This window comes from Haemorhous mexicanus, chromosome 3, assembly GCF_027477595.1.
Source record: "Haemorhous mexicanus isolate bHaeMex1 chromosome 3, bHaeMex1.pri, whole genome shotgun sequence".
In the NCBI taxonomy this organism is placed as follows: domain Eukaryota; kingdom Metazoa; phylum Chordata; class Aves; order Passeriformes; family Fringillidae; genus Haemorhous; species Haemorhous mexicanus.
Window position 1 is genome coordinate 516866 of NC_082343.1, and position 26181 is coordinate 543046.

General features: G+C 46.6%; 1 protein-coding gene across 1 annotated transcript in view; it reads left to right on the forward strand.

Moving 5' to 3' along the window:
• Positions 1 to 6436: 6436 nt before the first annotated feature.
• Positions 6437 to 26181, forward strand: part of JAG1 (jagged canonical Notch ligand 1) — a 35029-nt gene continuing 15284 nt past the window's right edge. The window contains exons 1-5 of the mRNA XM_059840437.1: positions 6437 to 6555; positions 7388 to 7693; positions 18349 to 18400; positions 23836 to 24090; positions 25114 to 25174. Of these exons, the coding sequence (XP_059696420.1) occupies positions 6484 to 6555; positions 7388 to 7693; positions 18349 to 18400; positions 23836 to 24090; positions 25114 to 25174 (746 nt within the window). The 5' untranslated portion in view covers positions 6437 to 6483. The remainder of the gene's footprint in view (positions 6556 to 7387; positions 7694 to 18348; positions 18401 to 23835; positions 24091 to 25113; positions 25175 to 26181) is intronic.

The following is a 26181-nucleotide window of genomic DNA, read 5'->3' on the forward strand; positions in this document are numbered from 1 at the left end:
TTTAACCAGAGAGGCAGGGTGACCAGGAGCTGTACTTGCTCAGAGCTCAGACTCCCAAAAATAAGTCCCTTTCTTTGCTACCTCTCCCTGACACCCCTAGACTGTTCTTATTCCAGTCCTTCTCAGGCCTTTTGGCCACACCTAACACCAGAATGGGACTGGAAGAATCTCAAGGGATGAACTGTATTGGTACAAATCTCGTCCAAAATGCAGAATTTTTAACACCAAAACTCCTAAATCAGTGCAGACTCTGATTCTTCCAAATGCTGCCGGCTCTAACAGCCAGTCCTGTCAGATCTCTCGCTGCATGATCAGTGACAGAAAAGTCCTCCATGCACATCTGCGGGTGGTTGCACAGTTGTGACATGCAGAATGGTCAGGAGGCTTTTTTCATTCTTGTGTAAAGGACGAACACAGAGAAAGACATTTTTCTGCCTTTAGGGCTTTGTCTTCATCTGTACTACCAAGGACACCAGCCACCCGCTGTGGCCTTGCTTTATCTAAAAACATTTAGCTGATGCAAAAAGGTTCCTTCCACCAGGGAGTCAGCAGTGCCAAGGGACCAGGTAGAAACAGGCCACTGTGCACATCCCTAGTCCCTGAAGAAAGGGTTTCCCCTGTAGATCAGCAGCATCACTCCCATGCAATGAACTTTGTGGCCCAACCCACTGGCCACTCCAGCAAGTTACTTAAACACATCCCTTACCTAAAGTTTTTTGTTTCTTGATTTAGGCCCATCTCTATTTTGGGCTGAAATTGGCTTTTAGAAATCTTAATGTATTTAAAAGTTTCTTCAGGCCAAATGAAGCAACTCTCTTTATACCCTCCACACAGGAATAAGTAAAGTCAAGGCCCAGAATATTAGATCAGCCAGGGAATGATCGCAGGCAAAGGCAAGAAGTCACTTACTGTACACTCAAATTTAAATCTGCTAATCACAGCTCTGTTCTCTTTAGACATTTCCTTAGCTAAATGACACCCCTGTGTACTTCAGTCTTGCACCTGCAGGCCAATTTGTGATTGAGAACATTGAACACACACTTTCACATGCAATTAACAATGAAAACAATCTGCATGAGAAGAGAAATTCGGGCATTTTGACGCTGTCATGGCAAGAAAATGAAACTTGGTCTGAGCACTTCCTCAACAAAAATAGCTCAAAGAAGCACCTTTGCAGAAAGCTGTGAGGAAAACCCTACTTGAAACTTGGAGCTCTTTAAAAGCATCCCATTGTTCACTGGAGATGGGGCTCAGCCCAGGCTTCAGTGCAGCCTCTTTGACAAGAATAGCCGAGGTTGCTGCTTATCAAATGAAAGTGTGATCTTGTCTGTGACAGACGTGCCAGCACTGCTCAGTGTCACAGTCTTTGCACCTACTGGGAGCTACTCCACCTTGATAAACTGCACCCCTACCCAGATCTAAAACTGTAGTCTCAGCTCTTCCCTGCTTTTAGAAAGCGGGGATTTGAGATCACATCACTGCTGCTCAGGAACCCCACCCCTGGGGAGGATAAGTGAAGGACAAAGCAGTTGGGTCCACAGGTTAATGTGGAGGCATCTGATCTTTGAAGGGTTAACAGAGAAACAACCAGAGAGCAGGTTTTATGTGCATAGAAATAAAGGAAACGGAACGAAAAACAGCACTATTCTCTGGAATGGAGTAAGGTCTCAATTTTAAGCTGTGACAGAAAGCAATAATGTTATGGATTCACTTAATTACAGCTGGATAAAACATAAAGGCTCTACAACAGACGTATTTTTTGGTACTACAGCTTTAACTCTTTCAGGGACTTTACTGGTTCTCACTGCAGTAATTTCTGAGTACCCCAGAATCTTTTTTTTTTTTTTTTTTTTTTTTTAATTGTTCTCGGAGTATCCTCTGAAACAGATTTAGTGCCCCACTTTCATTCTGGGGAATGAAACATTTCTAACATACAGAAAAACTAAGGTGGGAATTTCACAGTGACAAAATGCAGATGCACAATTAACGCAGTGCAGCTTGTAAATTTTAGTTGTCTGAAGCAACATGCTCCAGGGAAAGGGGAAAGTAAGGGCTTATGGCAGAAAACTGGATTTGGGGCTCTGGTTACTAGAGCATCTTCTTCTCCAAAAGCTTTTGTCACATTGGGAAAGCTTGTCTGAAGACACAGCTTGAAGAAATTGCCTGACTGGGAAGAACTGATGCTTTCGTGGAAGTGGGAATGCACTCTTCAGCGCTGGGTAAACTGTGCTCTTTCTCTAACCTCTGCCACTTGCTCAACTTTCTCATCAGTGGTGGTTTTCTCCCCTGCTCCATTTGTGAAATAGTCTAACACCGGGTGTGGCTTCCCCACAAAACGCCTCCTAATTAGTTTCTAAGCATTAAATGATTATGGAAGCGCAGTTCCCATTCCACTCAGGTGATGAAAAGCTTTACAGGAGTTCAGTCTCACTTTGTAATTAGAGAAATTAGCTTTCTAAGTTTAGATCACTCAACTGTGCAAATGGGTTCATCTGCTGGAATGTGTTGCTCCGAAATGCGTGTCAGCCGAGCAGCACGGCGCGGTCCCTATCTCTGCTCCGCGACACTCGCCCAAGTGGGCAGGTCACTTCCAGAACAGCCAGAGGAAAATGAAGTGTTGTGGGTGTATTATAGGAATGGCCTTATCTAAAAGCTCACTCATCCGTGATTGACTGTGGTGATATGTCCTTCTCCTTGCAACAGGGAAGCTTAACTCCTAGATAAAGGATTAGCCGAGTGGATGAAATTTCACTCTTCCACTCAGCTTGTCCAGGCTTACATCTAAAACTGCAGCAAATTTATTTTATTGGCTAATTTCAAGGAGCAAAACTACTTTTATAAAAATCTGGAGGAACAAAGGGCCCCTTTAGCCTCTTCGTTTGCTGTGAAAAGAGGTCATTGAGCTTTATGAATTCTTTATGACCACAGATTCCACATGTCAACAGATTCTTTTCTGGTAGTCCTTTAACTGGTTTATTGAAGGCTGATGCAGTGTCAGTCCCCTATGATTATGCAACTGTCTTGATCTGCATTACAGTAGTAAACAAAAGTTTAGTGACCGACTCGAAAATGAGATGCATCAGGGCCCTGAACGAAGAACTTTTCCAGGGGCGCCATTCCAAGCTTACCTTCAGGTATCACAAATCTAAGGAAATCCTGTGGGATTGTTCACAGCCACGGCTCAATGAGTCACCGAGCTTTAAAAGGAAATTACAACTTTCCTCACACAAAGAATTGACTTCACGACACCTGACCCTCGTAAGCCAGACACTCCCTCTAAAGGCTGTGATCCTGGTCCCACCGAAGTCCTGGGCAATCTCCCAGTGGCCTCAATGAACAGCTCTACATTAGGGAGCAGATTGAGGCCCAAAGCCTGAATTGAAGCACTGCCTGTAACGGCGGGCTTTGGCACACTCCATGTCTGTAACGACTTCTAATGTGGATGTGATCTAATTATGTCGGAATAGGAAGATTAGCAGGAAGTAACTTTACGCAATGTAAAAAGCCCAGTGCCAGACGCTGAAAAGTTCTTCAGCAGCCACAGAGGAAGACACGTCGGCTCCACACCTCGTGAGACGTGCAGGCAGAGCCTTGCAGCAGGGATTTTATGTGCACCGGTCTCAGGCTGCTCCAAGCAACTGCAGCTCAGGGCCCTGTGCACGCAGCAGTTTGCACGTGTCTGTGGCCGTAGTGAAGGGAGCATCTTGAAAAGATGCTCAGGCTGCAGGCAACTGTGCAGTAGCTGCAGGCTGTGCTGTGCAGCAGCTCAAGGGGGCCACTGGCCACTGGGTCTCTGGGCTCTTGACAGCCCAGAGGAAAAAAGCAAGAGATAGGACTCCAAGGGGGAAATTCTAGATTAAATAAGTTTAGGGGGATTTTACTGCTGATTTCCATGAGGTCCATGTTTCTTTCAGGGCTGCAAGGGAGAGGGTTTGCAATGCGCTTCTACACATGATTCATGCTCTGCCTTGCTTTACCTATCACTAATACTCTCCATCTCAAGACACTGGGAGACTTAATTCATTAATGCTTGCAAAGCATTTTAAGTTGTTGGACAAGTAATTCTGTTTGAGGGCAGCTACACTGCTGAGTCACAAGCACTGTGGGAAAGAGAACTCTGGATTTCCTAAGCACTGGAGTCAAACAGGTGGAGTAACCTTTTACAGAAAGGCCAACTCCAGACCTGCCCTAAAGGTACAGAGCATACCAGCAGCAGAAGGATATTTAAAGGCCCAGAGGAGCAGATGTGTGGCACTTGGGACTGAATAACATTTAACCAGGCTGTGGAAGCTAACCAACACCCACTGGGAAAAAAGAAAAGAGGCACTGGTATCACCAAACTGCAGCCATGTTGCAGATTAAACACCATGATGTTTAACCAGCCTTTGAAAGTTAATGAATCCGGTGAGGTATGGCCAACACTGCTGGAACCTGGGGGCTAAGCGAGGCTGGAAGGAGAATTCAGCAACTGTGCGACTCACAGGTGTGCCAAAATCGCCAGAGTGTGATCTAAGCCATGAACTCATGAATGGGAACAGGATCTGCAGGAGTCAGGTAGAAGTCTGAGCACAGTTCTAAGGTGAGGGGCACAAATACCACCAGCTTTCCAGCCTGGGGCACCCTATAACGGGACAGACCTCACCACAGCCAAGAACAGGCACTTTGCTTTTGCCATAGGAAATGAAAACAAAGGATATAAAATTAGGTCAGAAATCTTGTTTTCCTCTGTACCACTGACTCTGGTGTATAAAACAGGCATTCACACATCTACTGTGTTAGATCAGGGTGGAATAGATCGGGACATAAGAATAGCTGTTCTGGGTCAGACCGAACGTCATGTAGGCCAAGTTCCTGTCGCCAGCGCCTCAGGAAGAAAGGGACAGTGATGCAGCAAGTTCCCAGCACAGTCACCCAACTTCTAGACCCACAGCCCAGGGACTTCCCAAACCAGAGACAAAGTTAGGGGTGGGGTTTTTTTGGGTTTTCTTTTTTTGTTCAATGCCCTTTGATGTGTGGCTCTTCCTCTGGGAAGCAGTCTGAATTCTTTTTGCTACTGTGCAAACTTTTGGGCTTCTCAGTAACCTGTGGCAGGGAGTCCTTTAAGTAAATCACCTGGCTGTGTGGCTCTGGACCTTGCCCCTCAAAGGATGTGTGGCAGAACAACCCCAGCACCCACCTGAAAACTGGGATGAGCCTCTGCAGCGCGGGCACAGGGTCCCTGATGGTCTCGGCACTCTGCCAGCACTGCGCTACCGGCACTGATCAGCTGAGGGATCTTTCCTCCCACCTGGAGCGCGGGAGGCCCTCGGCGCCGCGACCTCGTGTTGAGGCGGGCACGAGTCGCACGGTGGCGACTGCCACCTCCGCCCCTCTCAGGGCAGCGGCTGGCCGGGGCTACCTGAGAGTCGCCGGCCGGCCGCGCCTCCCGGCCTCTCAGGGCGCGCCGGCCCGCTCCGGCAGCGCCCCCGGCCCGCCCCGCCTCAGCTACCGAGGGCCGGGAAGGGCGGGCGGCCGCCGCCGGCCAGTGCCAGGGGAAAGGTTTCACACCGCAAAAAGTGTCCCCCAAAATGCTTCGTGCTTTATTCTTCCTTCCACCAGCGCCGAGGAGGCGAGGAGGAACGGGCTGCGCCTCCCGGGCGGGCAGGACCCGCGCGTCCCCTCAGCGAGCGGCGGGGCGGGAAAAGCCCTCAGCCGCGAGCGCCGCTGAGGGAGCGTCGGGGCCGCCTCAGCGCGGCTCCTCCTGCTCGAGGTCGCGCTGGAAGCACCTGCGGAGCGGCGCTTCCCGAGGCACGGACACTCGGGGCGGCCGGGGCGCTCCGCCTCGCTCGCGGCTCCCTCCATCCCCGCCAGTACCTGCCTTCCCCTGCCCGTGCCATTCCCCTCCTCCGCTCCCTCCTCCTGCTGTCCCCCTCATGCATATGGATGGGCGCATGCGCCTGCCGCCCTGGGCTAGATGAAGCGGAGCGGCAGCGGCGCTCCCAGACGGGCGGGCGGCTGCGGGGCGGTGCGTGTGCTGCATGTGCGTGCGTGTGTGTGTGAGTGTGTGAGTGTGTGTGCGTGTGTCTCGGGGGGGCGAGGGGCTCCGCCGCAAGAAATAAAAGGACTGGGATAATAATCGCCATAATAAAACAAAAAGAAAAAAAAAAAGGAGAGAGAGAGAAAAGAAAAGGGAAAGAAAAGAGGGGAGGCGAGAGAATAAGGCGGATAAAAGGAGGCCGGGCTGCTTTGCATTGAAGAGCGGGGCGCTATTGAAAGCGCTTGAAAAGCGGCGTTGTCCGGCGCGGGTGCGCCGCGGTATATTAGAGCGGGGCGGCGGCGGCAGCAGCAGCGACGCCTCCTCCTCCTCCACCAGCTCCTCCGCCTCCTTCTTCTCCTCCTCCTCCCTCCTGGCCCTCCCCGTCCCGTCCCGTCCCGACCCGGAGCGAGCGGCGGCGGCGGCCCTGCAGGCGGGCGGGCGGGCAGCGCGGCGGCGGCGGCGGCGGCATGCGTGCGCCCCGGCGGGCAGCCGCGGCGGCGTGCTCCATCCTCACCCTGCTCCTGGCGCTGCGGGCCCAGGTACGTACCGGGCACGGCTGCCGCGCTCCTCCGCCGAGCTTGGGGAGATGGGTCCGGGAGATCCCGCACGGGCGCTTCTGCACGGCTGCTCCGGCCGGAGCGGAGCTGCTGCCCTGACTTCTCTCTGGAGATGGCAAACGCGGGAGTGCTCCTGCCAGCGAGGCTTAATTCCTGGGAAAGAGAAACGCGATTACTGCAAACGCTTTTATTTTCCCCCCAAAATCACTTTTTTTCCTTTTTTTTAAATACTTTTTTTTTCTTTTTTTAAATCAACCTAATAGCAGCGCTGCTGGGGTGATTAATGAGCGGGGTCTGAGTCCCAGTCCAGCCGTCCCCGGTTCAGCTGCACCCCGGAGGAGGCAGAGGGGTAGCTGGGTGCCTTTCCAGGCAGTGCATTATGAGCTACATCCTTTTGCTGGGTTTGCTCCTCGCATATTGCATTCTTGGTTTAGTTTAGTTTTATTTCCTAACCATTTGGAAGCCTTCCTCGCGCTGTTTTTTTCGGAGCTGGCGCTTAAGGTTGTTTTTTGGCATTGATGGCGTTATTTAGTTGGGCTGATTTATGAGCCCTTCTCATGGATGTCTGATAGGGGAAAGCTTGGAGTGGTTAGCTTTGTGTTTGTTTTTTTTTTTTTTTAACATTATGCATGTGCTTCTTGAAAGCGCACTTAAAATTACTTTTTCCTGTCTTCAGAGTTGTAGATTGTGTTTGGGGCAAAAAGTTAGGTAACAGTCTGTCTCTTGTTTCTTTCTTTTTTCTTTTTTCCTTTTTTTTGTTCGTTTGTTTTGGTTTTTTTTTTTTTTTCCTTCGGTTCTTTCTTGGGATTAACAGGTGACTTTAGCGTCGGGACAGTTCGAGTTGGAGATCTTATCCATGCAAAATGTGAATGGTGAACTGCAAAATGGAAATTGCTGCGATGGCACCCGAAACCCAGGAGATAAAAAGTGCACCAGAGACGAGTGTGACACCTATTTTAAAGTTTGCCTGAAGGAGTATCAATCGCGGGTCACTGCTGGCGGTCCTTGCAGCTTCGGATCCAAATCCACTCCTGTCATCGGAGGAAATACCTTCAATTTAAAGTACAACCGGAATAATGAAAAGAACCGGATCGTTATCCCCTTCAGCTTCGCCTGGCCGGTGAGTTTCTTGAGCTGCTCTGGCTCTCTTGGACGGTGCTTGAGATGTCCTTAGTGAGCTGAGCTCTAACTTCTTGTGCCAAGGGAAGAGGGATCAGGATTTGGGAGGAAGCGGGCATCTTGGCAAGAGCGTCGGGAATCTGCAGGACAGAAATGAGTAAAATGTGGTGGTGTTTTTGTTTTTGTTCCCTGGGGCTCACAATGCACAGCCTATTAAATTTGAAAGTCAGATGTGCAGTGAGGGGGATCTAAATGGGTCAGGGAAGCAAACCCAGTATCTCTGCACTTTACAGCATGAATAAGTCTCTTGAGACTTAGAAGGTCAGAAGTTCATTTTTTTTCTTTTTTTTTCTTAACCAGTGTAGTCTTGGGCTTAAGCCAGGAGAGCAGTGGGTTAGGGGCTGTAGAGGGATCCCGTGTGAAAAGTGTGTGTCATAGCTGGCCTCCTTCCCCGGAGCGTGTTTGGGAAGGCTTCCTGCTTCTCCCAAGGGGAAATCTCACTGCTCTGCTCGGTGTGGATGGGAGCTGCTGTTGCTGTTCTGGGTGAAGTAGTTGCCAGCTTCCCTGAGAAGCTGGCTGTGTTTGGAGGTGCTTGTGGACTCCAGAAGCTGAAGACTGAGAAAAGCCTGGCTTTAGCTTTTGGTGCACTTCACCCACTCCTCCCCACAGCACACCTTTTCCTGGCTACCTGCCTCTGGCGGTCCAGAGATTCTGGCTTCCCCCTAGTTGTGTGCAAAACTCGGTGGCTCAAGGAGGTGGGGCTTTTTCCAGGCGCTTTTCCAGCCTTGTCCACTCTAGTAAATATTGGTCAGCCCCTTAGAGCAAAGAGATGGAGGATGAGTGACCCCTTCCTTCATCAGTGATGCTGCTTTGTTGTTGGCTGGAAAAAGTACTCAGGCATTGCCGCTGCATGTTTCTTCTGGGGTGCTCAGGAGGGTTGGGGCTTTGATGGCCAGCTCTGCAGAGCAGCCCTCGGCTCCCTGCAGAGAAAGTGAGGAGCATCTTTTGGAAACAGCCATCACGCAGGCCAGACCCAGAGAGGCAGGCTCAGGGCCCCGGGATGCGCGGACATGGACGAGTGCCGTGGCCTCGGGTGGCAGGAGGTGCACAGTTTTTGTGCCTGGCAGTGCTGTGTGCACTGGGGGGCTCCTGTCTGGCTCTTGAGGTGCCTCTCTGGGGTGCTGTGGTACGAATGCTGAACGCTCCCAAATTTCTGCTCCGAAAACTTGTATTTTGAGATCACCTAGGAAACAAAACTGTTTCCCCCCTGCCACACACACCCCTTCTCCAAAGGCGCTGAGCAGACAATTTCCTACCAACTGCCTTAGGGTATGTTGATGCTCAGCAGTTTTGTAAATCCAGTCATCCTAACCTAGATGCCTAAGGTCATTTTTGGGAGGGGAGGAGGGCGCTGAATGTGCATGCAGGGGAGGGGTGAATCTCATTTCCTGTCCTCTGCCACTGTCGCTGCTGGCGAGGTGGAAGCCTGCCTGGACCCTCCAAAGCTTGGCACTTCATGGTCAGATAAGGACTGGTTGCTGGGAGGGCCTGGACTTCTGGGGGGAGGACAGCCCGCCCCAAAAGCGTTCCTTGTGCAGCTGTGGTGTAGACACCCACTTTGTGGTCCTGCCGCCAAGTGCTGCAGGCAGCCGTGCGTTCTTCAAGTGTCCTGTGCTGCCTCCTACCTGCCTCGGCTGTCAGCCGGGACTTGTGGAATATCGAGGGCCCAAGAGGCACAAGGCAGAAATTAAGTCTCCGATTTTAAGGAGATAGTATTACACAGTACAATAACAGAGTTAACAAAAGTATTCTCTGTTGGAAGTTCAAGTCTGTCCTTTATTTCTTTCCCTTTTCTTTCTCTTTTTTTTTTCCCTAACATGAAATGAGATAAAACTGTTATCAAATATGCCATCAAAGGGATAAAGGGCTTTGTAAAAATCTGAAGTATTTGAAGCTCTGCCAATGGCTGTAGTGCTTGTGTTGCAGATTTTGACTTTTGTCAGAGAAGTCAGGTACATCGAGGATTTTTTTTAAACTAGCTTCCAGTAACCTGTCTTGAATCTATAGGTATGCATATAAAAATGGTGTGAAAACTAAACATGTTCCTTCTAGCAGCCTTTCTCTTCATGGGGTTGGGAAGGGAAATCTGTGTGTAGAGGGTGGGTTTGGGGGGTGGGGACCCTGGGAGAAGTCTCTTAAGCTTGCCTGCATCTCAGTAAAAGAAATGCTTCTATTGTCCTGCTGAATCTCATTCAGCACTGGAATCCTGGAGCAGCAGCAGCAAAACTCCAGTGCAACCTTTGAAATGGATAAAACTCAACAACTTGAGATGCTTGGTTCATAAGCCTGGAATTTTGGAATAAGCTCTTGCATTTTCCCAGGCAGAAATGTACTTTTTGAGATGCTGATGATAGTCCCTGTGCAATTACCAAGCCTGCTTCCCAGCTTTAGCTTCCACAGGACACAGCTTTTATGCTAGCCATTGTGACTTCCAAATGGCATTTGAACAAAAGAATATCTAATGTGGCAAAGCTCTTATTTGTACTAAAATTGTGTACACAAATCATTTCAGGCGTTTTCAAAGCTCTACGGATAAAGTGGTAAACTTAATTTAGTCAGCTCTAATCTGATGCTGAAATTTCAGAACTTAAAAAACTCTTTAGATGGCTGAATACTGTTGACTTCAGTAACAGCTTGAGATTAGCATTGCATTTACTCATGTGGCTGATCCTGAGAGGTATCTTTGAATATATTCGGCTGAAAATTATAGTAGAGGTTATAAGAGCTAGACCAAAATGTTAATCATACTGCACTTGAAAATTCATGCCCTTCTCTGGATTGTGTTTTACTCTGAGGGAGGCTTTTCTTGGACGTTCCAGCTTGAGTCAGTAGTAACATTCAGAAGTCTTGTTGCCTTGACTACTTAAAAAAAAAATTAAAAAGAAAAAGCTTCTTCCCACGTCAAGCTGCCCCCTTATGCCATTTGTGAAAAATAGTTGCATTGCATTAGAGGCCTTTATTCATCATGCAGGAGAGGAAGGAGAGAGAATGGGGTGCTTTAAAAGTATTGTTAGAGGGAGCTTGCAGTTGTAATGTAGATTCGAAGTGTCAGAGTCTTATTAATAACTTATGGGGTTTGCTCTTGTCAGTTTTGATAGGTTCCCCTGTGAGTAATGGGTGTGGAGACGGTGGGCCATAAATTAATTTAAGTGATGGGAGGTTTGAGTCAGTTGCCAGGAAACGGGGCAGCAGCCCAGCAGAAAGGAACTGGAGTGGATCAGAAAGCTGCCCCTGCAGTAGCTGGTAATTCTTCAGTGCATTGAAACAATAGTGATGATGATTAAAAAAAGTAAAATGCACCAAGGCTTGCTTCTTACATTCATTTTGAGACTTCATTGACTTTCCTGACAGGCAAGCTTGGCTTTATGTTGCCGTATAAAAAAGTACGGAACAAAAGCATTTCCATGTTCCACTTGTCCAAGTGCTCTGTCTGAACAAGTCTGGTTCCAAGGCAGACACATGCTCTTCTCACATGAATCAAACCTCTGGCCTTTCTTAAAGGGCCCCAAGTGTGATGGGTGCTGCACTTTGAGGGAGCTGAGCATCAATTAACTAAGCAAAACTTAACACTACACTTTGCTTTTATGTAAAGAAAGATCTTTTGGGGGTTTGGCGAGACTGAGTAAGAAGGTCAAACCTGGCAATTCCTTTGGTATGCATAGCTCCAATTTCAAACTGCTTGTTTATCCCAAAATTATGCTCCTTGTAATTACTTAATATTGGGGCCAATTGCACCAACACACCAGGAAACTACTGAGGTGGAAAAAAAACCCTCTAGCATCTCAGTGAGTTTAGCATAAAATACAATTTAAAAGAGTTTTGAACGTCTTATTTCAACTTTAAAATAAAAACAGTCAACCTAAAAAAATAAAATAGCCCCTTTTTCATGGCAAATCTTAGTGGTCCTGATTCCTGAAGATGTAAAATGTGTTTCCTGGGTAGGCATTGTTTTCTGTGGCCATAGAGACATAGTAAAAGAGCTTCAGTGTTTTTTAAGCTTTGTGAACTTATTCCCTCTCTCTTGACACGAGGTGTCTAAAATACTAATCTGCAGCTGATATTAAAAATAACAGGCTTTTGAATCTGAGAAAAAATATCAGTACACTCATCTTCTTTTTTTTTTTCCTTTTAAGCCCAGTATGTCACAGTCATAGGACTAAAATTTGGCTTTTGATTTTGTTTCTTCTCTCCCTCCAGTGAACTTCTTGAAAACCTATAGAAGCAATGCTAGATTATTGTTCATGCTTTTCTTGAACAATGCATGATAAGTCATCTTGGAGCATGGGCAGATCAGAAGAAATTTTTATAATAGCAAGAAGCATAATAATCAAATCCATACTCTGTCATTTATTGTTGATTAATAATATAAGAATAAATCTTAGCACTCAAAGTGCAATGTTTTGCCTAGGATTACTATTCAAAATAGAGCTGGGAGTATTAAGTGACATCTGAAGCATAATTAGCATCACAAGGCTGTTTTTTTCCCAGGACTGGAGAGAAGTGATGTAGCCAGTCAGAGGTTTTGGACTTCTTACATATTTAAAGAATTTTTTTTAATGTTCCAGCCAGTTCAGAGCTTCATCTTCATGGTAAAACCATTTGACTATATTAACATAATATGTCTAAAAATAAATCCTCATCTTGCCTGCTCCTAGAATTTTTGTTCTTGTTATAATAAAGGCCTGCTCCAGTTTAGCTTCAGTGGCAGCTGGATTGGGCTTGACACTGAAGCTTATTCCTAAACTTTCTCAGGCTACACACATCCAGCACTGTCAGCTTGTTTATGCAGCTGGAAGTCAGTATGGCTGAAAACGAATTGCATAAAATCGATGCTTTATACTTCAAGTTGCAGTTCCCTCAAGGAAACACTGCTTCCCAGTGGGCTGGAGGCTGGAGTAGGAGTCAGCTGGTTCTAAAGCTGGTGAACTTGGCTCTGAGCTGTTTGTTCCATCTTCACTCCTAATGCAGTTGTGATGCCCTGCGAAGCAGAAGCCTTAAGCTACAGTTCTTAAAAGTACTTCTCTGTAGATAAGGAGAGGTATCTCTGTAGATAACACAAATGACAGGATTGGTTTTGAAAACTGAAACTAAGCTTGCCTTTGAATTTCTCTAGATGCACTGAAGTTTTATATGTTAATTGACTCAGTTCTAATAATTTAACTCGTAACCCCTGTGTCTTAACACAAGGAAAGATGTCAAAACTAGAAGCTGTTGCATTTGTTTCTTGTTAGTCTGTGGAGCTCATGGTTCTGTGGTCACTATTCTGCAGCGTAAATTACACTCATTATTCTTGTAGTGTTCAGAAGAAACTGCAAAAAGTGGATAGAAGTGGTTAAAGTGGTTTGTAAATAGTCAAACATCCAGAGTCCTTTACCAGCTCAACCCAGTTCTTAGGCACTTAGGTAAATAAGTAGAAAGGCTTCTTGTTCAGGCTTGCTCCATGTGAACCTGACTGTTTTGCTTGGCTGGCTACTAGGTATTCTGTCTATTAACCTTGCCACCCTTTTGTAACTGGTGCATTTAATTATCAGTGGGATGCTTTAAACAGGTAGGGGGACTGATAAGGGCAGGTAATCTGCTTGTTGGGGAAGGTTGAAAGCAACCATTGACATTTTGGCCTATCTGCTGCTCTTTGACAAGTGGGGCCCCGTGAGAAAATAACTCCGTAACTAGATAAGGTGCTGATTAAAATGCTGCTGCTGTATGAAGCACCCTGGTAGCTGAGATCACTTGAAATCATTAGCTTAAAAAGAGAGGGGGGAAAAAGGGGGGAAAAAAAGGCTGCTATACTTCTTACCTTTTTTTTTTTTTTTAAAGAAGGGGCGGAGGGAAGACCCCAAGTCTCCCCCCTGAGCCCAGTACATTGTCCCGTTAATGCATGCTAGTTTTATGATTGGAATACATTGTAGTCCGGCCACCCAGACAGAGGCATTGACTGCTAATATTAACCAAGAACAATAGTGTGGCCATACTGACTGCAGTGAGGATTACAGAACATAATGGGGCCTATCCAAAAATAATGCTAATACAGGACAAGCAACAGGAAGCAGCAGTAGACTCAGCATTGCTCGGCTCCCAGACAAACCATGGACTTACTTCACACAATGGCAACTTCAGCACATTATGTATTCACAGGATACTCATTATTCCAGCAGGCTTGCCAGATCAGAGATCAGCCTGGTTTACTGGATGCTTAAGCGTATGCATAGTTTGGATAGCGGTACTTTTGTGTCCTCCATCATTTGGCTGGAGGGTGGCCGTGCTGGTGCACGAAGGTCTTGACTGGGGCTGCTGCCTTCCCTTGCCCAGGCAGGACGGGAGAGCAGGTCTCTGCTGGGGCTGCTGACATGGTTCAGTTTGTTTCCATGTCTCCTTTCTGTGGCACTGCAGGGTTTGCTGGCACTTAGAGCAGCAAAGGAGCTGCTCAGGATGAAGCGTAAAGGAGCAGCGTGCTGTGTTTTGGTGTGGGCATATTCTGATGAGGCTCTTGGCTGGGCTGCCTGCTCGGGGTTCAGCCGAGCTCTTGGCCACAGGCTTTGAGGTGTGACAGAGATTGCCACGGCTTGGGCTTTGTTTATATTCACCGGGTTGAGGGAGTAACAGCTTTGTAGGATGTTGCCTTGTCCTTACGTAGGCTGTCCCAACGAGGAGCTTCCTGATGATGTTCCGTTTCACAAAAGGTTGAGAGGGTTAGGTGGCTTTCCTCCTTTTCTGGAGTAAGTTTGCATATCCTCTGGGTGAGGTGCCAGTTGCCTTTAACTCCTTTGAAGGATGTTCAGTTGTCAAAGTTGACCGACCATGGCACAGTGTGGTGATGCATCTGCGCAGTGTCATCGTGGAGTGACAGGGTACCCAAGAGACAGTCCTGGTGCTGGTCAGAGGAAATGGCTTTCTGGCTACCTTCAGCCCTGCTCAGAGGTGGCCTCCTGCCTGGCCCCTGGGCACGCTGGACACGTGTGGCCTGCTGTGTGTGTGTCCTCAGTGTCCGCCCTGGTGCAGACGGGTGTGTGAGCTCTGTTCTCAAGCTGGCACTCACAGCTGTGCAGAGCGTGAGGAGAAGGCGGCTGGGCTTAACCTGCTCTCCTTGTTTGGCAGAGGAGGAGCAGGCGCAGCGCTCTGAATGCAAAACTTCCCACTGCATTTGTCTAGTCACGGTTTCACATGCTCAGCAAAGCTCTTACACGCTCTAACCACAGGGCTAGCAGGGAAAGGAGTTAGACGAGTTGCAAGCCCTTTGAAAACCTTTGAAAACAGAGGCTGTGCTTCAGTGAGGAGCCGGATGTTTTCATCTGGCTCTGGCCCACTGACTCGCAGAGTGCCCTTAGAAGCCAGAGTACAAAAGCACCTCCTTTGGGTGGATGTCTGGGTGAAGGGAGGGAGGAGGGTAATCAGGCAGAGAGCTTTAAACACCTGTTTACCTGCAGCTGCCAGGATTCATTTAAATAACCAGAAAGGAGGTTGCATTGCCCTTTGAGATCCTTAAAAGGGACAATTTCTGATGGGTTTCAGGTCTGCACAGTCTCTTGAGCTGTCCTCTCAGTGGATCAAGACACAGTGTCCTGTCATTGAGGAAAGCAGCTCCTGCACGCTGATGCTTGCTTTGTTTCCTGGAGTGTGAACTTGACCATTTCCATCCTCTCCTAGCTCCACTCACAGAAGTTCTGCTTAAATTTGGCCATGCTGCCTTTCAGCCTCTGGACTGATCTGCAAAGGACTTGCTGTTCCTTTCAAGCTGCCTTTCCTCTCAAGCCAGAATCCCTGCCTTCTGGTCAAACTCAGGTTTACAGTGGCTAATTGGGTGTGACTCTGGAGAGTTCACTGCTGCCTTGTTGCCTAGGACATCGCTTTGATGGAATAAGGTGCATGATGTGGAATTCTTGGGTCTGGATATATATATATTTATTCAAAGATGGGCAGAGGTCATCTATGGGCATGGGAAAACTTAAACCTCCACACTGTAAGCAGTCATTCCTGAGATATCTGAATCCTTGATCTATAGAGTGGGGATGATATGCACTTCTAAAAAAATCTCAACAGTGCAGCTTTGCACAGAGCTCCTTTTCAGGGAGGGGGGCTGAGGGAATTAGCTAGAGGTATGTGATAGTTGGATTGTTGAAGGGTTTGCTACTGGTGTGAGGCTCTGGGTATCTGTGTGGCTTTTGTTTAAAAGTGTCCCATTCTGAACACAAAGTCCTGAGTTTTTTTGGTCTTTTCCCCGTGCTGAGAGAGACAGAGCCAAGGGATCAAATGCCATTCTTTGTATCACCCCTTTTCAGGACAGGGACTCTTCTTTTAATACATTCAAACAAAATGAGAGGGGGCAGTTAGAAACCAGGGAATTGCCAGGGTAGGTCTGTTCATCCCGCATTTTGTTTCCATCCAGGTCAGCTGAAGCCATCTCCTCTGTTTTAACCAAGCTCCTGTGTGGTAGAGGAAAGTGGTCACACAAGTATCTAGCAACAGTAGCACTCACAGCTAGGATTCAGCCTTTCCTTTCCTTAAGGGCTAGGTGTGTTGGTAAACAGTCCTGAGAACCAGCAGGGAACTGTTGCTATGAGTTTAGACAAAATATCTTCCAAAACAATTATGCAAGGTTGAAAGGAAAACATCCTTAACTTTATTGGAAGTAGTGCTCGTTGTCATAATTCATTCTCTATATCATAATATTTTTTGTCAAGCTTGCAGTAACATGTTGAGCTTGTGCTGCTTAATGTTAGTAATTAAACCACTGAGGAAGCACCCAAGATAGTGCAATCTGCATCTGTAATATGGCTCGGGAGTTCTATTCTGGTTTTGTTTGTTTGTTTTGGTTCTTTCTTTTTTTTTCACCGCTGACTTGTGCAAGGACTACTTAAATCTGTTTTAAACGGTGTTAGATGATCGAGTTGCATTTTGGTTTATTTGATTTTCAGAGTTTCTTTCAGGTTGTCAGACTTGGTCTAGAATAGAAACAAGTAACATATGACTTTTCATGAAATATTAACCAAAAATGGTTCAGGCCAGTGGAGCCTCTGTGTAGAAGTTTGGGTGCATGTCTTGGCTTGCCCAGCTTTGCTTACTTTTGGAAGCATTTTCCCACAGTTATCAGTGAACGGAATGGAATCCTGGTCTGCTTTGAATATGAAACATATTTAGGCTATACAGCAAGCCGGTGTCCATCACAAACTGGGTTTTCATTCAGAGCCTCATGCTGTGTCCAGTCGTGAGAAAGCAGTCTGCTCCAACTCTTGTTCTCCTTTTTCTTTTTTTTTCCTCCTTTTGTTTCCTCTCCTCTTCAGAAGTCTGAGTTCTACCTTACCCCGTGCACCTTGTAGCAGCTCACTCTCGGAACTGAGTTTTGGCCTCTGTTCCAGAGAGGCACTGCAGACCACAAATGAGCAGCCTGTGACTGAACATGGGCACAGGCTAAGGAGAAATACACCTTGCAATGCCCAGTTGCTATGGCAAAGCATCAAAACACTTCACACAATTTTTATTTGTAGTGTTGTTGTTCTGCTCTCCAGAAAGATGTTACATTTATTGCCTTATCTGTAGTTATTGTATTTTTTACTTTTCAAGTCATATTTTTTGCTTATTTTTCCTCGGGTTTCCCCCCCACCCCCTTTCTGAAGAGGAGGTGTTTTGGTTTGGTTTTTAATCATTGTGTAAGTTTGGCTGGCTAAATGGCATCTTTGAAAGATACAGCCTGGATAGCAATATTTCGGGGTAGAGCTGGAGGAGGAGGAGATGTTTTAATGGGTCTTGTTCTCAAGTTAGGATTGAAGATAAAGGTGGCTTAGATGTAATAGCTGGCATCTTTCCAGCCCATGGAGTCACTTCAGTCAGTTTATGCTTATGATTATTATTGCTGGAGTGCTACAGAGCTCATTGGCAGCTTGGAGCATCTGTAAAAGGGACACGGGTGGAGAGCGGGCTGCCCTTTCCCTGCTCTTCCAAGGAGGCTTTCTTAGCCTTTGTTTTACAGTGCTTCTCTCTCACCCCACCCCCTTCCACATCCATCAGTCCTTCCTCGGTTACCTGATACTTGTGGGAGCTGCGATGGCCCTCCGCAGACAGAGCTTTCAAAGGGGGTGCTGAAAAGCAAAGTCCCTGGAGATTGCGCTGTCAAGGCAGGGCACGGTAATCTTAGCAACACTCCTTGCTTTCAGGATGGCTGGGGGCAGGGACTTCGAGACTATTTTTCTGTGACTAACTTTGAAGCAGTTTTTGAGAGTGGGGGTTTGGTTTGGGGTTTTTTGACGCTGCTGTGCTATCCCAGTGCTTTCTGTCTCCCATGTGCAGTTGTCCCACATGCTTTATTTCGGCTGGAGTGCAGTGTCAAAGGCTGCACTTCCTGGTTAAGTACATAAGATGCTTTAATGATGACAAAGATGAGCTATCCAAGGTGAAAGGTCTTCTAAGTCAGACTGGATAAGGTAGCTTACGTGGTTTCAAGAAGATCATGTTTGTCTCAAGCCTAATCTTTTACCTATTTCTGTGTTCAAGTATCTGCTTTGGGGTAGAGACCAGAATTTTTTATTAAAATTGTTGGCAGGTTTTTTTTCTTTCCCTTAGTCATGTGTGGCTTTGAAACTAACTTTTATTTCTCTTTTGCAGAGATCCTACACATTGCTTGTTGAGGCGTGGGATTACAATGATAACTCCACAAGTAAGTGTTCCTTCCTCTGGCTTATTTAGTTCTGACACCTCTGTGTCCCGGGCACTGAAAGGCCTCTGGGAGCCTCACCAGCTTGCTGTGAGTTAGAGCACAAGGAGAGGGAAAAGCTCTCCCCCAAACAGCTTGGAGCAGTTCCTCCAGGCTCTGTAGCAGCCTGTCTCACTCATGTTGCCTGCAGAGGATGAGTAGCTTGCTCACCTAGGCACCAACAGTGTGATGCCTAAAAATAGATGCTGTTAATTCCTTCTTTCTCCTCTGGGAGAGTAAAAGCCAAGGGATTTCTTTGTTTGGTTTCATTGTTTCATTTTTTTTTTGGTCTTGTTTTGTTCTTTTAAATTAGGACCAATATTCAGAAGCCTAAGTCTTGTTCACCTGAGACCTCTCTATAAACTCTATAAGCACTTCTCAAAACTGAATGTACAGCTTTAAAAAAAGAAAACAACTTAAAATGTGTGTAAGACTTGATATCCGTATTCATCTAATGACTGTAGATGAGAAAGAGGAGTTACTACAAGCTCTTCCTTGGGAATTGGATGTCTGGGGGTTTGTATGTGGGGGCTGAAAAAACATTTACCAGACACCACCTGGTAGGGCTGGCTGGAAATCACGGGTGGGGGGTCTTTCTCCTGGAATGTGACTGGGTGGTTTCAGAACCATTCTGCTCAGCTTTTCCCGTGGCTAGAGGAAGCTGCACAGGGTCTCTTGGCCCATGAGTTGTTCTGCTTTTTGCCTGCTGTTACTGAAGGAGGTGGGCAAAATCAGCTCTATTTCAACCTAGGGCTTTCACACAGTGTGTGTGTGGTAAAAGCCACAGGAGAGAGTGTGAATCTCAACTCATAAAGCTTTTGTTGACACAACAGGCCTTTTCCTTCAGCAAGGAGGCAGCAGCACTGTGGCCCGTCTTACAGAAGTCCCACAGCAGCTTCTTGCAGTCTGCTTTGAAGTGCCAAGGTGGCAGCCATGCAGGAATGAAATGGGCTTCATGCCTCCTGAGAGGAAGGCCTTGGAGAAGTGTGCACAGTGCTGTGCTTTTATGTTTTAATTGGTGAGGAGAGCATAGCTTGGGAACTACTCGGTGCAGATCTGTTCTTTATATCTTTTTAAATGTACATGGGGTGTCCTATTAATTCTTCATTCCAGGAAAGCAGTTGTTGCTTGAGACAAATCACGGGGCCTGTCAGGGGTAGCCACAACCAGCCTCATTCAGCACTGCTGCAGTACCTGTGATTTCAGACTCTACCCCAGCACAGTCATGGAGCAGTGGCTGGGGGATTTCTTGGATATAGAGTGTTATATGGAGAAGAAAGCAGATGCTGCAGCAGTAGTGAAATATTAAAAATGGAAGATGCCTGAATTCAAAATGAAAGTCTTGTTTATAGTAGGATCTGGGAGTTGTTTCAGACTGGGTTTCTGCCACTTTTACTATTATTAGAGCTCATGTTTTTTCATGAAACAACTTCATTTCCAAAGCTACACAATGAACCCTTTCTTTGCTTTCATGTTCTGGAAGTACAATTGTCTTCAGACAAAATTGCCTCATTTCTCAGCAGTGCATTTGACCAAGTGCAGACATGCTCTTGCATATGTTCCTGATCTGCATTCCTGCTCCAGCTTTGCTGTCACTTACCCATCTGTAGGTCACTCCAGTCGCTGCACTGCACAAAACTTCTCCTTTGTGCTGCACGGCTTGACTTAGTCAGCTCTCCCAGAGCTGCAGACTAAGGCTTGTAGAACTAGTTAAGAAAACGATTAGAACAAAACAATTGTCATCATATAATGAGAAGAGTGGGGTTTTTTGATGTCCAGGGTTTTCTTTTGCCCTAATTGCCACTGAATCGTAAAGACCCCGTGAGTGCTCTCAACAATAAAAGTGGGTTTAGTAGGCCTTGTGTGACTTTTCAATAGCTCTGAAAGCATCCTCTGATCAATGCAGTTGTTAGAAGATCCTCAAGTGGATGCTTCCTTCCCCCCTCTACATTCCACTCCTCCTACGTTCGCTTTACCACATACTCTCTCTTGTCTCACTTCCAAGAGAGGCTTGCAGTTAAATTCTGGCCCTGTTGAAGTTGATGAGAATCGTGCTTTGTTGGAGCCAAGATTCAACTCAAATGGTTTTCTTACTCTGGTTCTTGTCTGGTTGCCATCTTGCTACTGTTGCTTCATACATACAGCTAATGGGCTGACACTGCATCTCAAACTATGTCAAAGAGCTATTGTAAATTACTGGTATCAGTTGCATGTGAATTCCAGGAGGGCATAAGAGACTTCACAATGTAAACCAAGCCGTGGCTGGAAGTTGTCTGAAACAAAGACTTTGAAAAATAACTGTGCTGTCCTTGGCCACCCAAACTGCTCAGAGAAGTCTGGGCTCTTTCTGTTGTTGTTTTTGCTTCCTGATGCTGCATAGTTATAATTTCCAGACATTGGAGCACTGAAAGGCAAAGGTGGGCAGTCAAAATAGCTCATTTCCTTGTGTCTAAAACCTTTGATACAGTTGCCCACTGAATAAAAAGAGGGATTTATAGCTTTGAAGCGTAGCCACAAGAAGTGAATAAAACCAACAGAGTTTCTGACAGTGAAGAGTGGAGCGGAAGCCAGAGATGTACAGAAAGCCTCTCTCTTCCACTTCATCAATTTCTAATGGGTTAATGCTTCCTCTAACCTTTCTATCAAAGCATGGGGTTCTGAGTCAGATGAAGGCAGTGGAGTTCAGAAGATCCCTTTGTCTCAAGCCTGGCTGACTGCTGCTTTTTATTTACTTAACCATTCTGCTGTGTTGGGATTGCTTCCTATAAAACTGAAACGGTGGCTGGTGCGGGCTAAGAATGGCAGGGTTGTTGCAATGCCTCCCCTGGAGTCTGGGTCAGCACCCTTGTGTAAGTGCACTCTGACAGGTGGGAATAGGCAAGGGTGGAGGAGCTCTTGTACAAGAAAGAACATGCCAGCGCTTCGTTGTGAAAACTGTGGGTGATGGCTAATGGAAAGGGAGCTTAAACCTGTGAGACTGTGTTTGAATTCAGCTGGATGGGGGTAGCTTTAAAATGAGTATCCAATGGGAGACATTTTATCTGTGATCCAGAGGGAAACGGCAGCTGGGTTTCATCTGAGCACCTGCAAAAAAAAAAACAGAAGTCCAGTGGGCTTAAAAGGGTGTTTCCATTTGAGTTCAGGCTGTGGTTAAGGTCTCCAAAGTGCTGATGGCCAGAGTGAGAGGTCATGGACGTACAGCAAGGACAGGCTTCCTGATGAGCTGGCAGATAGGAGAAGAATGGAAGAGCAGAGGCAGAAGGAAAGATCCCTTTTTCAAGGCAACTCCCTTTCTGGTGCCAAGGACTGAAATAGTTGTCAGTGGTATGTTCCCAAGGGGGAACAGGAAAAGACTGGAAAAGCAAGAATGAGTGTGGGGGTGGAGGTGGGGGGGGCTGGTTTGCAAAATTAAATTGAGTGTCGTTCTCCTTTTCTTCTGCCACTTACAGGAGAGGATAAAGTTGTCCTACTTACAAGGAGCAGGATGTCTTTATGCACACTCGGTGTTTGGGGAAGTGCCTTTGCTTTCCAGCTGTGCTGTGGATGGAGTGTAATCTTGGCAAGTGCAGCAGAGCCATCTCCAGCACGCATGAGTGGAACTGTAATTGCCAGACTAGCCCCATTCAAGACAAGCAGATATGCATCTGCTTAAGTACCTCTTAGAATGAGTCAATAATCTTGCTGATGAGATCTAAGAGCCTTACACCTGCACAGCACAGAGCGTGATATTGCTCTGGATGTACCAGTATGGAAAGGTCCTTAGGCATCCCCATTACCTGTGAATGGGATTTAAATTAATAAAGGCCTGCCTGCATTTGAAAGTCTGACACATAGTTGTGCAGTTGGGGGCTTAGTGCCAATGAATAATAAAAACTCATTTAAATGGAAAAATATTATAGAACCAGAAATACCAGAAGGTGAACAAGAAGTTGTTGCCCTTAATTTCACACTGTAAACACATAATGAGTGCTGCAGTCTCAAGTCACAAATACCCCAAAAATGGGCAGATGCTCACAACGTCTGAGTCTTGACACTCTTCTGTGGCTGTGCAGCAAGAGCTTTGACTTCATTCCAAACTGCAGACAAGCAGGCAGGACCTAGTGGTGGATCCATAATGGGTATATCTGAGGCTTGAGAAGCCTGTCAGGAAGTTCTTTTTTTTGAAAGCTGCAAATCAAAGGTCCTTAGCAATACATATAAAAGTATCTTAGATTAAAAACTGCCCGTCCCATCTAATGGCTTTAGTAGAGACTTCATTAGTCTTCAGCTCTGCCTTATGTAAAATCCCAGAAGGTTCTTTTGTAGTTGTTGGAAGAACAAGCAGCACATCAGTACATTTTAATTCTTAACACTCAGAGGTGCCAGTACTTCACACGCTGCTAACACATCACTGGCAAACTGCCTTCCTACCTCCAATTCTCCTGTCGCTGGATTATGCTCCCATATACTCACTGTTTTTCTGAGCTCAGTCTGGGAGGATATTTTGGCTGTTTTACGATAAACTTTCACTCAGCAGTCAAGTGCTGGGTAGCCGCAGGTCGTAAGGCAGTGTCAGATCGTTTAAGTCACAAGACCTGGACTACAAAGTGAAATACCACAGATATATACAATGTTCCAAGCAAATGTGAAATATTATTATCTCAAGCCATAATTCAGACAGTTGTATGGCTCTGAAAGCCAGAAGACTTTTGCCAGAACTAAATGTCAAGTGCAAGCCTAAACTTTGAAATGCTCTGTAGAGAGGAAGGGGATCTATAGCACATATATGCAGTAGTTCGAGTCTTCTGCTTTGAGCTCTGGTCATCTTGACTTGGTACTCTCAGGTGTTGTCTGAAGACAGGACTTTTGTGTTATTTCTCAGCTAAAATCTGGTGAGATTGCCCATGTCATCTGAATGCTGGAGTTGGTAGTTTTCAAGCCAGTGTCTGCACATAAGGAAGAGGCTGCGAACCTGTGTTCAGCCTGTGGATGTGGCTTTATTAGGCTATTGTAGTAAGTTGTTTTTGTAAATGCTCCCGTTGAAAAAAAAACTAGTGCCATTAATGGAGGAGCAGGGGAAAACACATTTTTTACCAGTCTGTTGGAGATGAATTTTCTTTAGTCGTGAACGGTATGAATTCTTAGTGGATGCCCTACGGTGCAAAAGGGGTAAGCGACTGGCAGTAACTGAACAGTGCCTTTTGATTTCGAGCTTGGTTCAGTTTGATAATGCTGCTTGTGTGGTTCAGTTAATGGTTTGTAGCTCCAGGGCAGCCTTATCTGAGTGTCTGAAACAGAAAGTTAATAAAACCAACGGGCTGCCTCAGAGCGTCTTGCCTGTGAAGCCGGAGAGCTGTGATGTGGGAGTCAGTGAGGAGACCTGCAGGGAGGTTTCAGCCTGCCATGTCTTGTGCCCGCAGACCCCGACCGCGTTATCGAGAAGGCCTCGCACTCCGGCATGATCAACCCCAGCCGGCAGTGGCAGACGCTCAAGCACAACGCGGGCGTCGCGCACTTCGAGTACCAGATCCGCGTGACGTGCGCCGAGCACTACTACGGCTTCGGCTGCAACAAGTTCTGCCGGCCCAGGGACGACTTCTTCACCCACCACACCTGTGACCAGAACGGCAACAAGACCTGCCTGGAAGGCTGGATGGGACCAGAGTGCAACAAAGGTTTGTGACCAGCGCTCCAGCTGCAGGCCAGTGGCACTGGGAGGGATTTGAGGGCGGCCTATCCAGGTTGCATTCGGGGGTCAGATCGTGCAGACAGGGGGCTAAGGACTGATGGGACAGTGACTGGCTCTTTACACAGGGAGCTGGGGGCAGGAGAAGAGTAGTTTCTGCCTTGCCTTAAAGTCTCAGAGAGGTCTTGGAGAGAGAACTGGGCGCTTAGCAGATGTGTTCTTTCTCTGATTATCCGCATCTTTGCCCTTGGGAAGAAAACCCAGCCCACTGACTTCAATGGGAGTTCTGCTGTTGACTTCAAAAAGGATTTCCCCTTTGGTGCAGAACTTCAAGACAAGCAGGAAGGAGAGACTTGTTTTAGAGCTGACCTGGCAAGTGTAAAGCTTTGGTGTTTGAAAAGTCCCAGGCTTGTTTGTTCCACCTGAGATGTGTTCAACATGTTTACTAGGGAATGGCTGCTGGCTGCTACCTAGCTAATTGAGGAAGGAGAAAGCAGGACTTAGGAACAGACTATCAGCTTCTCTTAAGGACTGAGTTTACCTGCAATTTGAATTGTTGCTCATCTTGCTATCCCATCTGTTCAGAGATACAGCCAAAACTTAATCCGGAGTAGTGAAAAGCTGCTTTGAATTAGGTGTAAAGCCAGGGAGAGTGGCTCAGATCACCTGCAAAAGACAGAGAAAGGAAACCTGTAGACTCCAAGTGACCTGAGCTCTGCAAGACACGATGGTTTCTCCCACATGAAAACAGCTCTTTGAATAGCACTAGGAACAACTCCTCTGCAAAGTCAGAGGAACAGTTTTTCTATAGAAAGGAAAAGCTGATAGATTTCCTGTCCCAGGGAGACAGCTACCTTGGTTTTCCTTCCAGTGGACTTGATAGGAGATACTGGTTAAAAGCTTGGATTCAGCAGGATTGCAGTGCTGGTTAGAGATTAAAACGTTCCCACGAGTGTGAAGGCGCCGGAAGCGGGCAGTGTGCTGATACTCTTCTTTTTTGTTGTTTTAACAGCTATTTGTCGTCAGGGATGTAGCCCCAAGCATGGTTCTTGCACAATTCCAGGAGAGTGCAGGTAAATGCTTCCTATCCCTGCCTGCTTCCCCCCCACCCCTCCCCAACTAATTAAACAAGTGATGCTAAACACAATAGGACTGGTGAGGGAGGGCGTTTTGGAAGTTGTGGTTTTGAGCAAGACACATTATTCATGCTGACTTGCCCAGAATAAGGGGGGGGGAGCAGGCTTTTAATGCACTGATAATTTTAAGAAGCTTTTGGTTTGTGAAGTGGTGGCACTGAGGGAGAGGGGGCTATGGGATAAACCGCGTGAATGCTGCCTAATGAGCACTAACTAATTGTTTCTGCATAAACAGTGCAAATGTTTGGTGGCTAGGATTTTTCCAGCAGCCTGGTTAGTAGGTTTTTTTCAATTCCAAGCTTGAAGTACAGTGTGGCTTTTCTCTCTTCTTCTCCCTTTCAGTGTTTCCCCCTTCTTCCCTCCACCCCCTGGTTTCTTCCATCAGTAGGCAAAAGTCAAGCATTCTTTAGAATGGGATTAGTTAAATCTCTGGGTTCCTTTCCCATTGTGAGCCTGGCTCCGAGTGCTGAGAGGTTAATGGCTGGGATGAAATCTTGTCAGTGGGCTCTGATGAATGCCGAATTTTGTTGCCGAGCTTTGAAGTCCCTTCTGTCCTGGCATGGAGACAATGGAAAGCAGATTTTATCCATAACCCAACAATTAAATATCTGGAATGCCTTAAAATATGCAGTGCATATTTACAGCACAGGGAAGTCTGGTCCCTTACCCTTAGAAGGGTAGTGGATATTAAATGTGGGTATTCTTTATCAACAGGCAGGTTCCAAGTTGCTGCATGTAACCCTTTTATCGTTTCTGTTTACACCTGAGAGCTTCTGAGGTTACAAAAATGTTCATACTGATCCTGTGGAGGAAGGGTTAAAAGGGAAGTTTGGGTATTCCTGAATAAGACTCAGAAGTTTGAAGGAATAGAAGGTAAATTGGTGAATCCTCTGTTGCTGGAAACCTTTGCATAAAGTGGACTAGAGTTCCAACAGGAACTGGAT